The sequence below is a fragment of the Gopherus evgoodei genome, chromosome 1 (genome assembly GCF_007399415.2).
Source record: "Gopherus evgoodei ecotype Sinaloan lineage chromosome 1, rGopEvg1_v1.p, whole genome shotgun sequence".
NCBI lineage: Eukaryota > Metazoa > Chordata > Testudines > Testudinidae > Gopherus > Gopherus evgoodei.
Genome location: NC_044322.1, coordinates 303,568,911 through 303,586,034, shown reverse-complemented (window position 1 = coordinate 303,586,034; position 17,124 = coordinate 303,568,911). Strand labels below are relative to the sequence as shown.

The following is a 17,124-nucleotide window of genomic DNA, read 5'->3' as shown; positions in this document are numbered from 1 at the left end:
AGAAGATCATGCGAGACAGTATCAAAAGCCCTACTAAAGTCAAGATATACCACATCTACCGCTTCCCCCCCATCCACAAAGCTTGTTACTTTGTCAACAATTTGTTCTTGACAAATCCATGCTAATTGTTGTTTATCACCTTATTATCTTCTAGGTGTTTGCAAATTGATTGCTTAATTATTTGCTCCATTATCTTTCTGTGTACAGAAGTTAAGCTGACTGGTATGTAATTCCCCGGGTGTCCTTATTTCCCTTTTTATAGATGGGCACTATATTTGCCCTTTTCCAGTCTTCTGGAATATCTCCCATCTTCCATGACTTTTCAAAGATAATTGCTAATGTCTCAGATGTCTCCTCAGTCAGCTCCTTGAGTATTCTAGGATGCATTTCATCAGGCCCTGGTGATTTGAAGACATCTAACTTGTCTAAGTAATTTTTGACTTGTCCTTTCCCTATTTTAGACTATGATCCTACCTACCTCATTTTCACTGGCATTCACTATGTTAGACATCCAGTCGCCACCAACCTTTTTGTGAAAACCGAAACCAAGAAGTCATTGAACACCTCTGCCATTTCCACATTTTCTGTTATTGTCTTTCCCCCCTCATTGAGTAACAGGCCTACTCTGCCCTTGGTCTTCCTCTTGCTTCTAATGTATTTGTAGAATGTTTTTTTGTTTCCTTTTGGTCCCTAGCTAGTTTGATCTCATTTTGTGCTTTGGCTTTTCTAATTTTGTCCCTTCATACTTGTGTAATTTTGTTTATACACCTCTACCCCGATATAACGTGACCTGATAAAACACAAATTTGGATATAACGTGGTAAAGCAGCGCTCCGGGGGGGGGCAGGACTGTGCGCTCCGGCAGATCAAAGCAAGTTCAATATAACGGAGTTTCACCTATAACACGGTAAGATTTTTTGGCACCTGAGGATAGAGTTATATCGGGGTAGAGGTGTATTTATCTTTTGTAAGTTGATTGATTTTCCACTTTTTGTAGGACTCTTTTTTGAGTTTTAGATCATTGAAGGTCTCCTGGTTAAGCCAAGGTGGCTTACCTACCAACTCCCTGAGTTTGCTAAAGTCTGCCTTCTTGAAATCCATTGTCTTTATTGTGCTGTTCTCCCTCCTACCATTCCATAGAATAATGAACTCTCCCATTTCATGATCACTTTCACCCAAGTTGCCTTCCTCTTTCAAATTCTCAACCAGTTCTTCCCTATTTGTCAAAATCAAATCTAGAACAGCCTCCCCCCAGTAGCTTTCTCCACCTTCTGAAATAAAAAATTGTCTCCAGTACATTCCAAGAACTTACTGGATAATCTGTGCCCTGCTGTGTTATTTTTCCAACAGATGTCTGAGTAGTTGAAGTCCCCCATCACCACCAAGTCCTGTGGTTTGGATGATTTTGTTAGTTGTCTAAAAAAAGCCTCATCCACTTCTTCTTCCCGGTTTTGTGGTCTGTAGTAGACCCCTACCATGACATCACCCTTGTTTTTTACCTCTTTTAGCCTTACCTAGACCAACCGAAACTACTCTTGCTGCAATTTAAGCCCATTTTTTCTTGTCCTATCCTCAGAGGGTAAGGAGGATATTTTTTCTCTCTCCTCCTTATAACAACCTTTTATGTACTTAAAAACTGTTATCATGGCCCTCCCTCTGTCTTCTCTTCTCTAGATTAAACAAACCCAGTTTTTTCAATCATTCCTTATAGGGTAATGTTTTCTAGACCTTTTATCATTTTTGTTCTTCTTCGAGTGCTTGCTCATATCCATTCCAATTAGGTGCGCGCGCGCCATGTGCACGTTCGTCGGAAGATTTTTACACTAGCAACACTCAGTGGGTCGGCAGGGTCGCCCCCTGGAGTGGCGCCATTATGGCGCCAGATATATACCCCTGCTGAGCCAACGGTCCTTCAGTTCCTTCTTACCGCCCATGTCAGTCGTTGGAACAGTGGAGCGCGTCTTAGCTGATCTCCACTTCCCTAGCCTACTCGTAGTTTCTTACTAATAGTTGTGTATATAGTTCTAATCTGTTTAATTGTAGTTAAATTTAGTCATTTTCTATAATATATTTAGTATATATAGTTGCAAGGGGTTCGGGGATTAGCCCCTTCCCCGCTCCCGGGACTGGGGCTCGTGCCCGGGTTACCGGGCTTCAAACCGTGCTCGGCCTGCCACAAGCCGATGCCAATGGGAGATCCCCACGACGCCTGCCTTAAGTGCCTTGGGGAATCCCATCTCTCAGATAAGTGCCGGATCTGTAAGACCTTTAAGCCGAGAACGAAGAAGGAGCGAGACTTTCGTCTCAAACAGCTCCTGATGGAGGAAGCTCTTACTCCGCCACCCTCGGCACCAAGTGCTGAACAGTCTACATCAGGGAAAAGCACTCTTTCGGCTCCGGATCGTCCCGGTACAGCCAAGGCCCCTCGGCACTGACCGTCGCCGGCACCGATGTCTGCTCAGCACCGCTCGCTCTCCCCGCGGATTAAGAAGAATCATAAGACTCCTGCTGTTTCGGTGCCGCCTGCGCCACAGTCGGAGCACCCGCCTACAGCACCGACACCTGCTGCAGCACTACCAGCTTTGGCACCGTCGATTCCAGTCCCACAAGGGCCGTCGAGTCCGGTGCCTGAAAGCTCCCTGGCGCATGCTGTGGTCGAGCTCACTATTCCCTCCACACTGGAGACCTTTTCCATGGCGAGGGACTTAATCGTGCTGACGGAGTCTGCACTGCCTCAACCCCTGGCACTGCCAGTGCGGGTCATACAGTCAATTGGCAAACCTGCCTTACTGAAACCACCTTCTGTTGGCACCGCTCAGAGGCACTGATCACGATCTCGGTCTCACCGGCACTCTCGGTCCTGTCGCCGATCCCGGTCCCGTCGCTGCTCGCAGTCCCAGCACCGCTCTCCATCTCGGTACCGGTCGTACTTGTGGCACCGTTCACCGTCCTGTTCACCGGCCCGGCACTCTCGGCACCGGTCCAGCTCCCGGCACCGCACCTCTTGCAGCCGCTCCAGGCGTCGAGCTTCGAGATCCTGGTTGACCTCCCGATATCAGTAAAGTCGCAAGTCCCAGTCTCATTCCCGGTACCGTTATGGCACCCGGCACTGCTCTCCGGAGCTACACAGAGAGATCGTCTAGAGATGAGGCCTCTTCCCACGGTTTCTCAGCTCCTCCTTGGCCGTCTAGACACACCTCAGTGTCATCTCACGCGGACAGTGCTTCCTATGCACAGGACCGTGACTCAGACGTGCTCAGCTGAGTCTTCCAGGAGACGCAAGCTCAAGAACAAGGGCCCCATCAGTGGTCATTCTGGACACCTTGGGCGTATCATCAAGCCCAAGGTGCGTCCCCAGAGGCATCACGCTCCGTGCCATCTGAACATGAGGTGCCAGAGGCGACTGTAAGCTGCTCCCCTCCTGCGGGTACGGATGAGCGTCTGTTCTGCTGACAGACTCTCAGGTCCCACCTGAACCTGACATCGCCCAAGAACAAGAGCCCACGCAGGACCCCCTTGTACCTGGCCTCTCCTCTTCCTCCTCTCCAGATGATGCGGTGGCGGGGACATCCTCCTCCGACCCTCCCCCAATTGACTTGAGGGCCCATCAGGATCTTCTGAGGCGGGTGGCCCAGAATATGAATCTTCAGGTGGAGGAGGTTCCGGAGATAAAATATCCACCACAGGGTCTTCTATCACCTGACACCCCCACAAGAGTGGCCTTTCCCTTTATTCGTACTATTCAGGCAAACGCCGATACCATCTGGCAGTCTCCAGCCTCTATTCCACCCATGGCCAGGGAGTTGAGCGGAAGTACATGATACCCTCTAAGGGTACGAGTACCTGTACGTGCACCCTGCTCTCTGGTCGTCCAATCGATCAACGAAAGGAAGCATCATGGCCAGCAAGCTCCTGCTCCAAAGTCAAAGGAGGCTAGGCACATGGACTTATTGGGCTATAAAATATACTCTGCTGGAGGCCTCCAACTCAGGGTGGCAAACCAGCAAGCCCTGCTTGGTCGTTACAACTATAACACCTGGGCGGCGGTCAGAAAATTCACGGAGCTAGTTCCCCAAGACTCCCGCCAGGAGTTTGCTGCCCTTTTGGAGGAAGGAAAGAAGGTGGCAAGAACCTCTCTCCAAGCCTCACTGGACGCAGCCAACTCCGCAGCCAGGACTCCGGCTTCAGGAGTCACCATGAGGAGAATATCATGGATTCAGGTGTCAGGCCTTCCATCTGAGTTACAACAAACTATACAGGACTTGCCCTTCGAAGGCCATGGCCTATTTTCTGAAAAGACTGATCCTAGGCTGCAAAGCCTAAAGGCCAACAGGGTGATCATGCGCTCGCTCGGAATGCACACACCGGTGACTCAGCGCAGGTCCTTCCATCCCCAGCCTCACCGCCCTCACCCCTCGTCTAGACCGCGACAGGACTTCGGCAGAAGGCATGGCCGAGGCAATTGCAGAAGGCAGTCTGGACCCCAAGGGGGTCAAAATCAGGGTCCCTCCAAACCATCTGTGGAACCCAAACCAAACTTTTGAAGGGACGTCAGAGGACGGCATACCAGTTGTTTCCCAGGATCCTCTACCTCCCTTTTGCAACCGCCTCTCCTATTTCCTCCCTGCATGGACCCAACTAACTTTGGATCGTTGGGTACTACGCACGGTCAAATCGGGATACCACCTCCAGTTGATTTTGCCCCCCCCCCATGTCCCCCATCCTCGTCCCTCTTCAGGGACCCTTCTCACTAGCAATTCCTCTTGCAAGAGGTACAGACGCTCCTTGTCATGGGCGCTATAGAGGAGGTACCAAAAGACTCGAGGGGCAAGGGATTTTATTCCCGCTATTTCCTAGTCCCCAAGTCAAAGAGAGGTCTAAGACCTATCCTAGACCTGCGAGGACTCAACAAATTCATGATAAAGTTGGAAGTTCTGCATGGTATCCCTGGGGACCATCATCCCGTCCTTGGATCCCGGAGACCGGTATGCCGCCCTCGATATGAAGAACGCCTACTTTCACATTGTTATTTACCCACCACACAGGCGGTATCTCCATTTTGTGGTCAACCATCGACATTTTCAATTTACGGTCCTTCCGTTTGGCATTTCTACAGCCCCACAAGTATTCACAAAATGCATGGCTGTAGTCGCTGCCTCCCTCCGTCGTCGTCGGATACACATCTTCCCGTATCTCGACGACTGGCTCATTCGAGGGACCTCTGAGGCCCAAGTCACCTGTCATGTTGGCATCGTCAAGAACCTATTCAGGCAATTAGGCAATTCAGGCAGATGATCAATATAGAGAAGTCCACTCTGGTTCCCACACAGAGAATAGACTTCATTGGGGCCATCCTGGACTCCTATCTCGCCAGAGCCTGCTTGCCACAGCCTCGGTTTCAGGCAATGGGATCAATTATCCAAAGCCTACTGAACTTCCCAACGACTTCGGCTCGCACTTGTCTCACAGTCGTGGGTCACATGGCGGCCTGCACATTCCTGACCAAATACGCCAGACTATGTCTCCATCCCCTTCAAACTTGGCTCACCTCGGTATACCAGCCGGACAGAGACAGCATAGACATGATCCTCATGATGCCCCCGAGCATCCTAGACTCCCTGGCCTGGTGGCTAACGCCCAACCTGGTCTGTGCAGGGATGCCTTTCCACCCACCTCAACCTTCAATGGCCCTGACAACAGATGTGTCATCCCTGGGTTGGGGAGCCAACCTAGGGAATCTCAGCACTCAAGGCCTTTGGTCAGCTCACAAACTGTCCTTGCACATCAATGTTCAGGAGCTGAGAGCAGTCCGCCTTGCGTGCCAGGCATTACGAGAGCATATAAAAGGCCATTGTGTCTCAGTGCTCACAGACAACACAACGGCCATGTTTTACATAAACAAGCAGGGCGGAGCACGTTGCCCCCTCCTTTCTCAGGAAGCTATTCAGCTTTGGGACTTTTGCATAGCCCACTCAATTGACGTGGTAGCGTCTTTTCTCCTCGGGGTTCGGAACACTCTGGCGGATCACCTCAGCAGATCCTTCCTGTCTCACGAGTGGTCGATTCGTCTGGACGTTATCCATTCTGTTTTCCGGAAGTGGGGTTCTCCCCACATAGACCTCTTTGCTTCTCGCGAGAACAGGAAATGCCAGGAGTTCCGCTCTTTCCAGGGTCTCTCCCCGGGCTCTCTCTCAGACGCATTTCTGATGCCGTGGACGAGCCATCTACTTTATGCCTTTCTACCGTTTCCACTGGTTCACAGGGTCCTGCTCAAGCTCCGCAGAGACAGAGCCCACCTGATCATGATTGCTCCAGCGTGGCCGAGGCAGCACTAGTACGCCCTGTTGCTCGACCTGTCGGTGACCAACCCAGTTCCCCTACCTCTTTGCCTGGATCTCATAACTCAGGACCACGGCAGACTTCACCATCCAGACCTGCAGTCTCTTCACGTCACAGCATGGTTGCTGCGTGGTTAAGCCAGTCTGAGTTATGTTGCTCTGCCTTGGTACAAGAAGAACTCTTGGGTAGTAGGAAACCTTCCACTAGGTTAACATATCTGGCCAAGTGGAAACGTTTCTCCTGCTGGTGAGGCCAACATAATGTTGTTCCCACCGAGGTACCAGTTCATACCATCTTGGGCTACCTCTGGTTCCTAAAACAACACGGCCTTGCGGTTTCATCAATAAAAGTGTACTTGGCGGCCATCTCCGCCTTCCACCCAGGGGAGAACGGCCGCTTGGTCTTCTCTCACCCCATGGTTTTGAGGTTCCTCAAGGGCTTGGAATGTTTATACCCACAGGTCCGCTGCCCCGGCCCAACTTGGGACCTCAACCTTGTTCTAGCCAAACTTATGGCTGCTCCCTTTGAGCCGTTGGCAACCTGCTCGCTGCTGTACCTGTCCTGGAAGACAGCATTTCTCGTAGCCATTACATCGGCAAGACGAGTCTCCGAACTTCTGGCTCTCACGGTCGACCCCCCGTATACAGTGTTTAACAAGGACAAGGTACAGCTGCCACCACATCCAGCCTTCCTCCCTAAAGTGGTATTGGCCTTCCATATCAACCAAGATATCTTCCTTCCGGTCTTCTTCCTGAAGCCACACTCTTCACGCCAAGAGCAGCAGCTGCACTCCCTAGACGTCCATAGGGCTCTCGCTTTTTATATCGAGCGAACAAAGCCCTTTCGTAAAACACCCCAACTCTTCGTCGCAGTGGCAGATCGTATGAAGGGCATACCTGTTTCCTCCCAGACTATTTCATCTTGGGTGACGTCGTGCATTCGCACCTGCTATGACTTGGCTCCAATGAGCCACCTTACCGCACGTTCTGCTAGGGCTCAGGCTTCATCTGCTGCCTTCCTGGCTCATGTACCCATTCAGAAAATCTGTCGTGCAGCTACCTGGTCCTCGGTCCACACCTTGGCGTCACATTACGCATTGGTACAACAATCCAGAGATGATGCGGCATTTGGCTCAGCAGTTCTACATTCTGTGACATCTCACTCCGACCCCACCGCCTAAGTAGGGCTTGGGAGTCACCTAATTGGAATGGATATGAGCAAGCACTCGAAGAAAAAAAGTCGGTTACTCACCTTTGTAACTGTTGTTCTTCGAGATGTGTTGCTCATATCCATTCCAAACCCGCCCTCCTTCCCCTCTGTTGGAGTACCGGCAGGAAGGAACTGAAGGGCCGTTGGCTCGGCAGGGGTATATATCCAGCGCCATAACGGCGCCACTCCAGGGGGCGACCCTGCCGACCCACCGAATGTTGCTAGCATAAAAATCTTCCAACGAACGTGCACGCGGCACGCGCACACCTAATTGGAATGGATATGAGCAACACATCTCAAAGAACAACAGTTACAAAGGTGAGTAATCGTCTTTTGCTCTTCACTGGACTTTCTCCAATTTAGAATCATAGATTAGAGTTGGAAGAGTCACAGGTACCAGATGGCATTCACCCAAGAGTTCTGAAAGAACTCAAATGTGAAATTGCGGAACTATTAACTATGGTTTGTAACTTGTCCTTTAAATCAGCTACTGTACCCAGTGACTGGAAGATAGCTAATGTAATGGCAATATTTAAAAAGGGCTCTAGAGGTGATCCTGGCAGTTACAGACCTGTAAGTCTAACGTCAGTACCGGGCAAATTAGTTGAAACAATAGTAAAGAATAAAATTGTCAGACACATAGAATAAAGTAAATTGTTGGGCAAAAGTCAGCATGGTTTCTGTAAAGGGAAATCATGTCTTACTAATCTATTAGAGTTCTTTGAAGCAGTCAACAAACGTGGACAAGGGGGATCCAGTGGACATAGTGTACTTCGATTTCCAGAAGGCCTTTGACAAGGTCCCTCACCAAAGGCTCTTACATAAATTAAGTTGTCATGGGGTAAGAGGAAAGATCCTCTCATGGACTGAGAACTGGTTAAAAGACAGGGAACAAAGGGTAGGAATAAATGGTAAATTTTTGGAATGGAGAGGGGTAACTAGTGGTGTTCCCCAAGGGTCAGTCCTAGGACCAATCCTATTCAACTTATTCATAAATGATCTGGACAAAGGGGTAAAAAGTGAGGTGGCAAAGTTTGCAGATGATACTAAACTGCTCAAGATAGTTAAGACCAAAGCAGACTGTGGAACTCCTTGCCTGAGGAGGTTGTGAAGGCTAGGACTATAACAGGGTTTAAAAGAGAACTGAATAAATTCATGGAGGTTAAGTCCATTAATGGATATTAGCCAGGATGGGTAAGGAATCGTGTCCCTAGCCTCTGTTTGTCAGAGGGTGGAGATGGATGGCAGGAGAGATATCACTTGATCATTACCTGTTAGGTTCACTCCCTCTGGGGCACCTGTCATTGGCTACTGTCGGTAGACAGGATTCTGCGCTGGATGGACCTTTGGTCTGATGCAGTACGGCCATTCTTATGTTCTTACGTTAAGAGACCTCAGGAGGTCATCTAGTCCAACCCCTTGCTCAAAGCAGGAGCAACCCCAACTAAATCGGATCACATACCACAATTTGTCCACATCTTTCCTGAAATGTAGCATCCAGAACTGGACATAATACTCCAGTTGAAGCCTAATCAGCATGAAGTAGAGCAGAAGAATTACTACTTGTGTCTTGCTTACAACACCCTGCTAATACATCCCAGAATAATGTTTGCTTTTTTTTTTTTGCTTTTTTGCAACAGTGCTACACTGTTGACTCATTTAGATTGTAATCCTCTCTGATCCCAAGATCCCTTTCCACAGTACTCCTTCCTAGGCAGTCATTTCCCATTTTACTCATAGACTTTAAAGTCAGAAGGGACCTCTATGATCATCTAGTATGACCTCCTGCACAATGCTGGCCTCAGAATCTCACCCATCCACTTCTATAACAAACCCCTAACCTATGTCTGAGTTATTGAAGTCCTCAAATTTTAGTTTGAAGACCTCAAGCTGCAGAGAATCCTCCAGCAAGTGACCCGTGCCCCATGCTGCAGAGGAAGGTGAAAAACCTCCAGGGCCTCTGCCAATCTGCCCTGGAGGAAAATTCCTTCCCGATCCCAAATATAGTGATCAGTTAAACCCTGAGCATGTGGGCAAGACTCACCAGCCAGCACCCAGGAAAGAATTCTCTGTAGTAACTCAGATCCCAACCCATCTAATATCCCATCACAGACCACTGGGCATACTTACCTGCTGATAATCAAAGATTAATTGCCAAAATTAGGCTATCCAATCATACCATCCCCTCCATAAACATATCAAGCTTAGTCTTGAAGCCATACATGTCTTTTGCCCCCACTACTCCCCTTGGAAGGCTGTTCCAGAACTTCACTCCTCTAATGGTTAGAAACCTTCGTCTAATTTCAAGTCTAAACTTGCAGTGTCCAGTTTATATCCATCTGTCCTTGTGTCCACGTTGGTACTAAGCTTAAATAATTCCTCTCCCTCCCTAATATTAATCCCTCTGATATATTTATAAAGAGCAATCATATCTCCCCTCAACCTTCTTTTGGTTAGGCTAAACAAGCCAAGCTCTTTGAGTCTCCTTTCATAAGACAGGTTTTCCATTCCTCGGATCATTCTAGTAGCCCGTCTCTGAACCTGTTCCAGTTTGAATTCATCCTTTTTAAACATGGAAGACCAGAACTGCACACAGTATTCCAGATGAGGTCTCACCAGTGCCTTATATAATGGTACTAATCCCTCCTTTTCTTTGCTGGAAATACCTCGCCTGATGCATCCGAAAACTGCATTAGCTTTTTTAACAGCCATATCACATTGGCGGCTCATAGTCATCCTGTGATCAACCAATACTCCGAGGTCCTTTTCCTCCTCTGTTACTTCCAACTGATGTGTCCCCAATTTATAACTAAAATTCTTGTTATAAATCCCTAAATGCATGACCATGCACTTTTCACTATTAAATTGCATCCTATTACTATTACTCCAGTTTACAAGGTCATCCAGATCTTCCTGTATGATATCCCAGGCCTTCTCTGTGTTAGCAATACCTCCCAGCTTTGTATCATCTACAAACTTTATTAGCACATTCCTGCTTTTTGTGCCAAGGTAATAAAAAGATTGGTCCCAAAACTGATCCCTGAGGAACTCCACTAGTAGCCTCCTTCCAATTTGACAGTTCACCTTTCAGTACGACCCGTTGTAGTCTCCCCATTAACCAGTTCCTTATCCACCTTTCAATTTTCATATTGATCCCATCTTTTCCAATTTAACTAATAATTCCCCATGTGGAACTGTATCAAATGCCTTACTGAAATCGAGGTAAATTAGATCCATTGCATTTCCTTTATCTAAAAAATCTGTTACCTTCTCAAAGAAGGAGATCAGGTTGGTTTGGCATGATCTACCTTTTGTAAAACCATGTTGTATTTTGTCCTCAATATCCTTAACTACTTTCTCCTTTAAAAGTTTTTCCAAGACCTTGCATACTACAGATGTCAAACTAACAGGCCTATAGTTACTTGGATCACTTTTTTTTCCCTTTCTTAAAAATAGGGAACTATGTGAGCAATTCTCCAGTCGTATCGTACAACCCCTAACTTTACTGATTCATTAAAAATTTTTGCTAATGGGCTTGCAATTTCATGTGCCAGTTCCTTTAATATTCTTGGATGAAGATTATCTGGGCCCTCCGATTTTGTCCCATTAAGCTGTTCGAGTTTGGCTTGTCTGTATGCAACTGATTGTTCCTTCCTAAGTGGAGTACTTTGCATTTGTCCTTATTTAATTTCATCCTTTTTACTTCAGACCATTTCTTTGAGTGCTTCTTGCCCCTATCCATGCCTTCATGATGAAATTAGGATTCAGTATTTGCCAAATTCCAAAGGTAAAATATTTGGTACTCAAATTTTGAAAAAGTGAATATGGTATGTACTGTCTCTATTCAGGAAAAGTGTCAGTGGGCAATGTTGTTGAACAGAAGTTGTCAAACAGTAAAGGAAAGGAATGCTGTAGAATTTCTCAAAGTACAAAAATGTCCTGCTTGTGATCTGTCCAATAGGGAGATCTTATAATGTCAGAATGAGAAACATTCCAACTTGTGGTGTCTCTTTTTTGTGTATCCACAGGGGCCTGCAAGTACTGCTCACGCCTGTTCTTGCAAACATTCTTGAAGCAGATCAGGAAAAATGCTGGGGATTTGACCAGTTTTTTGCAGAGACCAGTGACATACTCCACCGAAGAATAATTCATGTCTTTTCGCTACAGCAAATGACTTCACACAAAGTTTATATTCACAACTATAATACGTAAGCATTCTTTCCATATTTTCACTACTTCTGTCTTATCCAGGCAAATAATGGTGTGACCTCAGATCACATCAGTATGACAGATTCTGTAGCCATTCCTTGACAGTTATCTGGTTGGAGGCAAAAGAAATGTATGATGATGATGTCTGCTGCAAGTTTGTAAGGCCCTCCTATATCAAGCACTGTGTATATATATGATGTGAATAGATGTACGTTATATTTTTGTTCTGGCCTCTTATTGGTTTGTCCTTTTCTTTTTCGCTGTGATTCACCCTTTGGCAACAGAGGCCAAGTACTATGTTCTCAAAGAAATAGTGACAGGGCAAGGTCCCGCTCCTGTCTTCTGCTGTGTCTACACAGACTGTTTGGAGACTTTCAATTGTTATTCAGCACCATGTAGTTTATTTACATTGCTTTTTCCACCACCTTTAGAGATCTATACACCACATTTACAACATCATATTACACATACATCAGCCCTCTGCTGAGGAGACAGAAGAGATCTCTCTGCCCTGAGAGCCTTCTTAGTTCTGGCTGTTAGCTTGCATCTCCCCACATTGGTTCCTTCCTGTGGTTTCCTCTACATTCAGTGTTAATGTGCCAATTAGCTCATTAGTCATCTCCCAGCTCATTTTAATCCACTGATTAGGCACAGTCTGGTCCATCCAGGGGGAATTAATTGATGTTTAAGTGGTCAGAGTGGTGGCTCAGCTGTTTTGTTCCTAGCACTATGTCACAGGAATCTTTTGTAATGCTTCTCCTTGATCAGTCTTACCATTTTTAATTAGATTGCTTTTATGTTTTGTATTTGTGTCTGTTTGAATATACGCCTTATTACGTGTCAACAACATATTGGTGCTGTACAAGAGACAAAATGTAAACTCTTCAGGGCAGGGACTTTCTTCAAGCTAAAATATTTTTAAGATATAAAACTTTTTAAAGGGTCTATTTTATTTCTTCTCACAGTGTCATTGAGCTCCAGTCTAGCTTTTCGCGTCACAAATTCCGCTTCTACTGTTTCTTAAGAAAAATCTTTTTTATCATATGGATTTTTAAAAGGGCTGGATAACAATATTTGTAATTGGTTCAGACCTGTTTTAGTATGCACATTCTCATGCTTCAGGGTGTAAGATCATCACCTGCAGGTGTCACAAAGATTTTTTCTGTAATATACAGCACTGGGCAATTGACTAGGTCAGCATTTCTCAAACTGGGGTCCATGAGGGTGTCTCCAAGGGGTCCATGGTCCCCACTGATCAACTTCTCCCCCTCCCTCCCAGCACCTCCTGCACTCCAGGGAACAGCTGTTCAGAAGTGGGGATGGAGTGCACTCAGGATAGGGAGGAGAATCATGTTCGGGGCCGCTGATCCCACTGATCAATTCCTTCCCCTGCACGCGGTGGAACAGCTGTTCAGTGGTGTGCAGGACAGGGCGTGTTTGAGGGAGGAGACAGAGAAGAGGAGGGGCAGGGATGGAGCAGGGGCGGGAAGAGGTGGGATGGGGTAGAGCCTTGGGGGTGGGGAGTGGGTCCTGGGCTGAGCGGGGGACTTGAGAGTCTGCAAAAAATGTAAATAAAAATGGGGCTCCTCCAGTTGTTAAAGTTTGAGAACCGCTGGACTGGGTGATAGATTATGGCTGGTAAGTATTATTGGCCACTGTTGGAGATAGGATACCAGAATTGAAGAACCAATAGTCTCTAGTACAACAAGTGCTTTATTTCCTAGTCACTAGTTCTCCATGATCTGCACTGGCTACCTATGGGTTTCCAGTGTGTATTTAAGGTGCTGGGTTTGATATATAAAAGCCTAAATGTTCTGTGACTTTGCTTCTTGAGATACTGCCTCTCTCCTTGTGCCATATTGCCACACTTGCCATCAGTAGAACTGACTCCCTGTCAATTTAAGAGAGGGGCTGAGAGTAGAGTGTTCTCTGTGAGAAGCTCCAAGCTCTGGGTTAGCTTCCCTCACTGGGTCCAAAGTCACTCTAGTCTATTGCCCTTCAAAACATATCTATTTATGCAGGCTGTTGCGGAGATGGGCCTTTGAGAGAAATCAGATGTGTGAAGAGGAGTTTGGTGTTCTGCAGGCAATTTAATTTTATATTTGTAATTTATGCAATAGTTCCCAGCGCCTTAGCTAGGCTGCGCACTGTTTATTATTTGTGTAAATCTAATAATTTCTATAGGAACAAAACCAATACTTAATTCACTAAATATAAAAGATATATTTAAAAAAAAAATCTGTGAATTTTTTGCATCCTGTTGCATTTCAGTGAATTTGATCTGGTTGTTTCCTAAGTGTAATGTTTTTCTTACAGAGCTGCCATATTTCATGAATTAGTCTACAAACAGACAAAAATAACTTCTCAGAACCAAGAACTGATATACGAAGGTCGTCGTTTAGTATTAGAGCCTGGAAGATTGGCACAACATTTTCCCAAAACCACTGAAGAAAATCCTATAATTATATTAAGCAGAGAGGCTGCGAACATCGTAGGATTAATCTATGAAGAAAGTATGTTAAAGTCTTTTCTGCCTGTTCTTAAATAAACAAGATTAGGCTGCTTATAAATGTTCTTTGAAAATAGGTTTGATTACTGAATATTTTTGATCTCTGATAAATATATTAAAACCTTGGATCAAGAGTTTGTCCATATTTAGGCACCTAAACAGGCCTGATTTTCCTAAGTGCTGAGTATCCCTCACTTCCCATTGACATCAATGGATGCTGCTGGTGCTCAGTACTCGGAAAAATCAGGCCACTTATTTTGATGCTTAAATATGGATTTAAAATCTAATTTTAGACAATTTTTTAAGAAGTCTTGGTCCCTGAGCATTAATATAGGTAGGATTTGGTAATGTGCATGGAATTGTAAAATTATTTTGTGAACCACAATATTTAAATAAGTTGAAAGGAATTTTATAAAATAGCACTCTTAACTAATCTTATTCTAATTTCCAGTAATATCTGGAAATTCAAGTGTTCTTGAGCTCTGATTAGTCTTTCTAGTCTGTTAACGGAAGCAGTTCTTATTAAATTTGATGTTTCACTGAACGCACACAAGAAATGTTTCTAAACCAAAACGTATATTGTGTATTCACTAATGTATTACAGACTTATTACATATGAAATATAAAATAAAAGTCCATCTCTTATGTTTCAGTTTCACTTCCTAAAGTACATCAGCGGTATGACTTAGACAGTGATGCCAGTATGGCTAAGGTGAGTATTTATTTAATTAGAACTAGAATTAAATTGCTATCTCAAATAAACTAAAGCTACCTAATGTTGAATTAAATAATATGAGCCATCTTGTTTGTTTTTTTAATGGGCAATGCTTTTATAAATGTGTGTGTGAGGGTATCAAATGACAAATATATATATATATAAGCTCTTTCTCTCAATTAATACCTTATATTTATATTAAACTCTCAGTTTTAAGTAGCTAATGATTGTAAAATGCTTTAAAGACAAAAAGCATTATAAAAGTTCTGTCCATTATTATTCCTCATCTGCATTTTGCTGGTCTATGATTTTCCTGATGGGAAAGTCAATACTGAAGAAATTAAGGCCCAAATCCCAAAATCATTGCTTAATCAAAGCTTGCATTGAAATCAGTGCGAGTTTTTCCTGAGAAAGGGCTGAATTAAGATTTATTATACTACAGTAAGTTTCAACCTTTTTTCATTTGTGAGCTCCTAAATATTTCAAATGGTGTTGCGGACCCCTTTGAAAATCATAGACAGTCTGTGGACCCCCAAAGGTCTGCAGGCCACAGGTTTATATGTCTAATGGATTTTTACAAGTTGAGTTCATTTACAGTGAAAGAAAATGTTTTCCTACCCTAGCCTTATACAAAAAGATTAAAAAAAAAACCCTACAGGTTAGATAACTTTGAGATAAATAAGTTTTTAATCTATTAAGTTCTGATTTTTATTTAAAGAATAAATATTAAAAACAAAAAATTACTTCATAAATATTTGTGCATGAAATTTCATATTTAGTTATGTGCATAGGAGACCTTCTAAGGTTAGCAGAAGAGAAGCAGATCTGAGACAGTCTTCCCCTGTGATGCTAAGCAAGAGAGAAATAAGGAGTTCCTTTCCTGAGCTCTGTAGCAGAGAGGAGTCTCAAGAACTCTGCAAAAGAGTGAAATCTCTGATGTTTCTTTTCTACAGGGTTTCTGAAACTCCCCTGCCTGACAGAGCTCCATAGGAGAAAAGTAGAGAGTCCACTTTCAGGACTTATTCTGTAGCTGTAGTGTACGAGTACTGTTGACTTCACTGAGTCACTTATATGGTAGCTGCAAAATTTGTGCCCTGTGAAGAACTCTGTTCATGTGCATCTCCCAAAGTGTGCAAAAGTCATATGTATTTCTCCCTATTGGTCTCCTAAAGTCTTTCAAAGTTCTAATATTTGAAATTGTATTCATCATAGTCCATGGCATAAGTAGTAAGCGATGAGTAATAATATCAACAACTTTTAATTAAAAAATAAAAGTTAAATTAGCTTCTGCTTGACATTTTATTTAGATATACATCTACCTAGAATGCCAAATGTTAAAAAAAGTTTGTAAGCAGAATTGGGTGGACGCCAAAAAAATGGGACCGCAGCCCTGCAATTTTAAAAATGTATTATTTAAAAAAAAATCTTTACATTCCTATACACTACTGAACACATTTACTTGTAACTTTCTAGAAAATTAAATCTGAACTCCAAGAGTATGTGGTATAACTTTGATTATGACACTTACTTTCATGCCTAATGGAGTCAGTGAAATTTCAGTGTAATGGAAAACTCATCTTTGCTTTAACTATGCTGCCATAATAAGTATGTGGATTCCCCCATACGCTCTAATTTATGGGCAAAGTTACCCCATTTTGTGTTACCATCTTCATGTTCTAATTTCTTCAAATACTAACTAATGTTGCTTTCTTGTGATCCATTGACCTGAAACAAACTACAGTGTTGTAAGCACTGAATTAGTACTGACATTGTTTATTTCTCTGTCAGGCAGTAACAGGTGTTGTATGCTATGCCTGTAGAGTTGCCAATGCTTTGCTGCTTTACCAGGAATTAATGCGAAAAGGAATACGATGGTTAATGTAAGTGATTGATTGAATTTTGCTGGGTATGGTTTCTTTATCAAGACTTGTTCTGGTCGTTCACACATTGCATAATTTTGTGGGCTTCCAATGACTTCTGAAGCTTTTTTCCTTCCCCTTGACCATGAGTATGAGTAGACTTTCACAGTCTCTCAAATATTTCCTCCTCCCTCATCAGGGGTAACTCTGAAGACCCACTTTCTGAACACTAGATCCTCGGTATCCGTGTTATTTAGTTTAATCTGCTCCTACAGAAGTTTGGA

General features: G+C 44.4%; 1 protein-coding gene across 7 annotated transcripts in view; it reads left to right on the top strand.

The window, feature by feature from the left end:
• Window positions 1-17,124, top strand: part of TBK1 (TANK binding kinase 1) — a 72,212-nt gene that overhangs the window by 32,091 nt on the left and 22,997 nt on the right. For all 7 annotated transcript variants that reach the window (XM_030548845.1, XM_030548839.1, XM_030548844.1 and 4 more), the window contains 4 exons: window positions 11,577-11,756; window positions 14,074-14,270; window positions 14,920-14,978; window positions 16,770-16,861. In XM_030548845.1, the coding sequence (XP_030404705.1) occupies window positions 11,577-11,756; window positions 14,074-14,270; window positions 14,920-14,978; window positions 16,770-16,861 (528 nt within the window). The remainder of the gene's footprint in view (window positions 1-11,576; window positions 11,757-14,073; window positions 14,271-14,919; window positions 14,979-16,769; window positions 16,862-17,124) is intronic.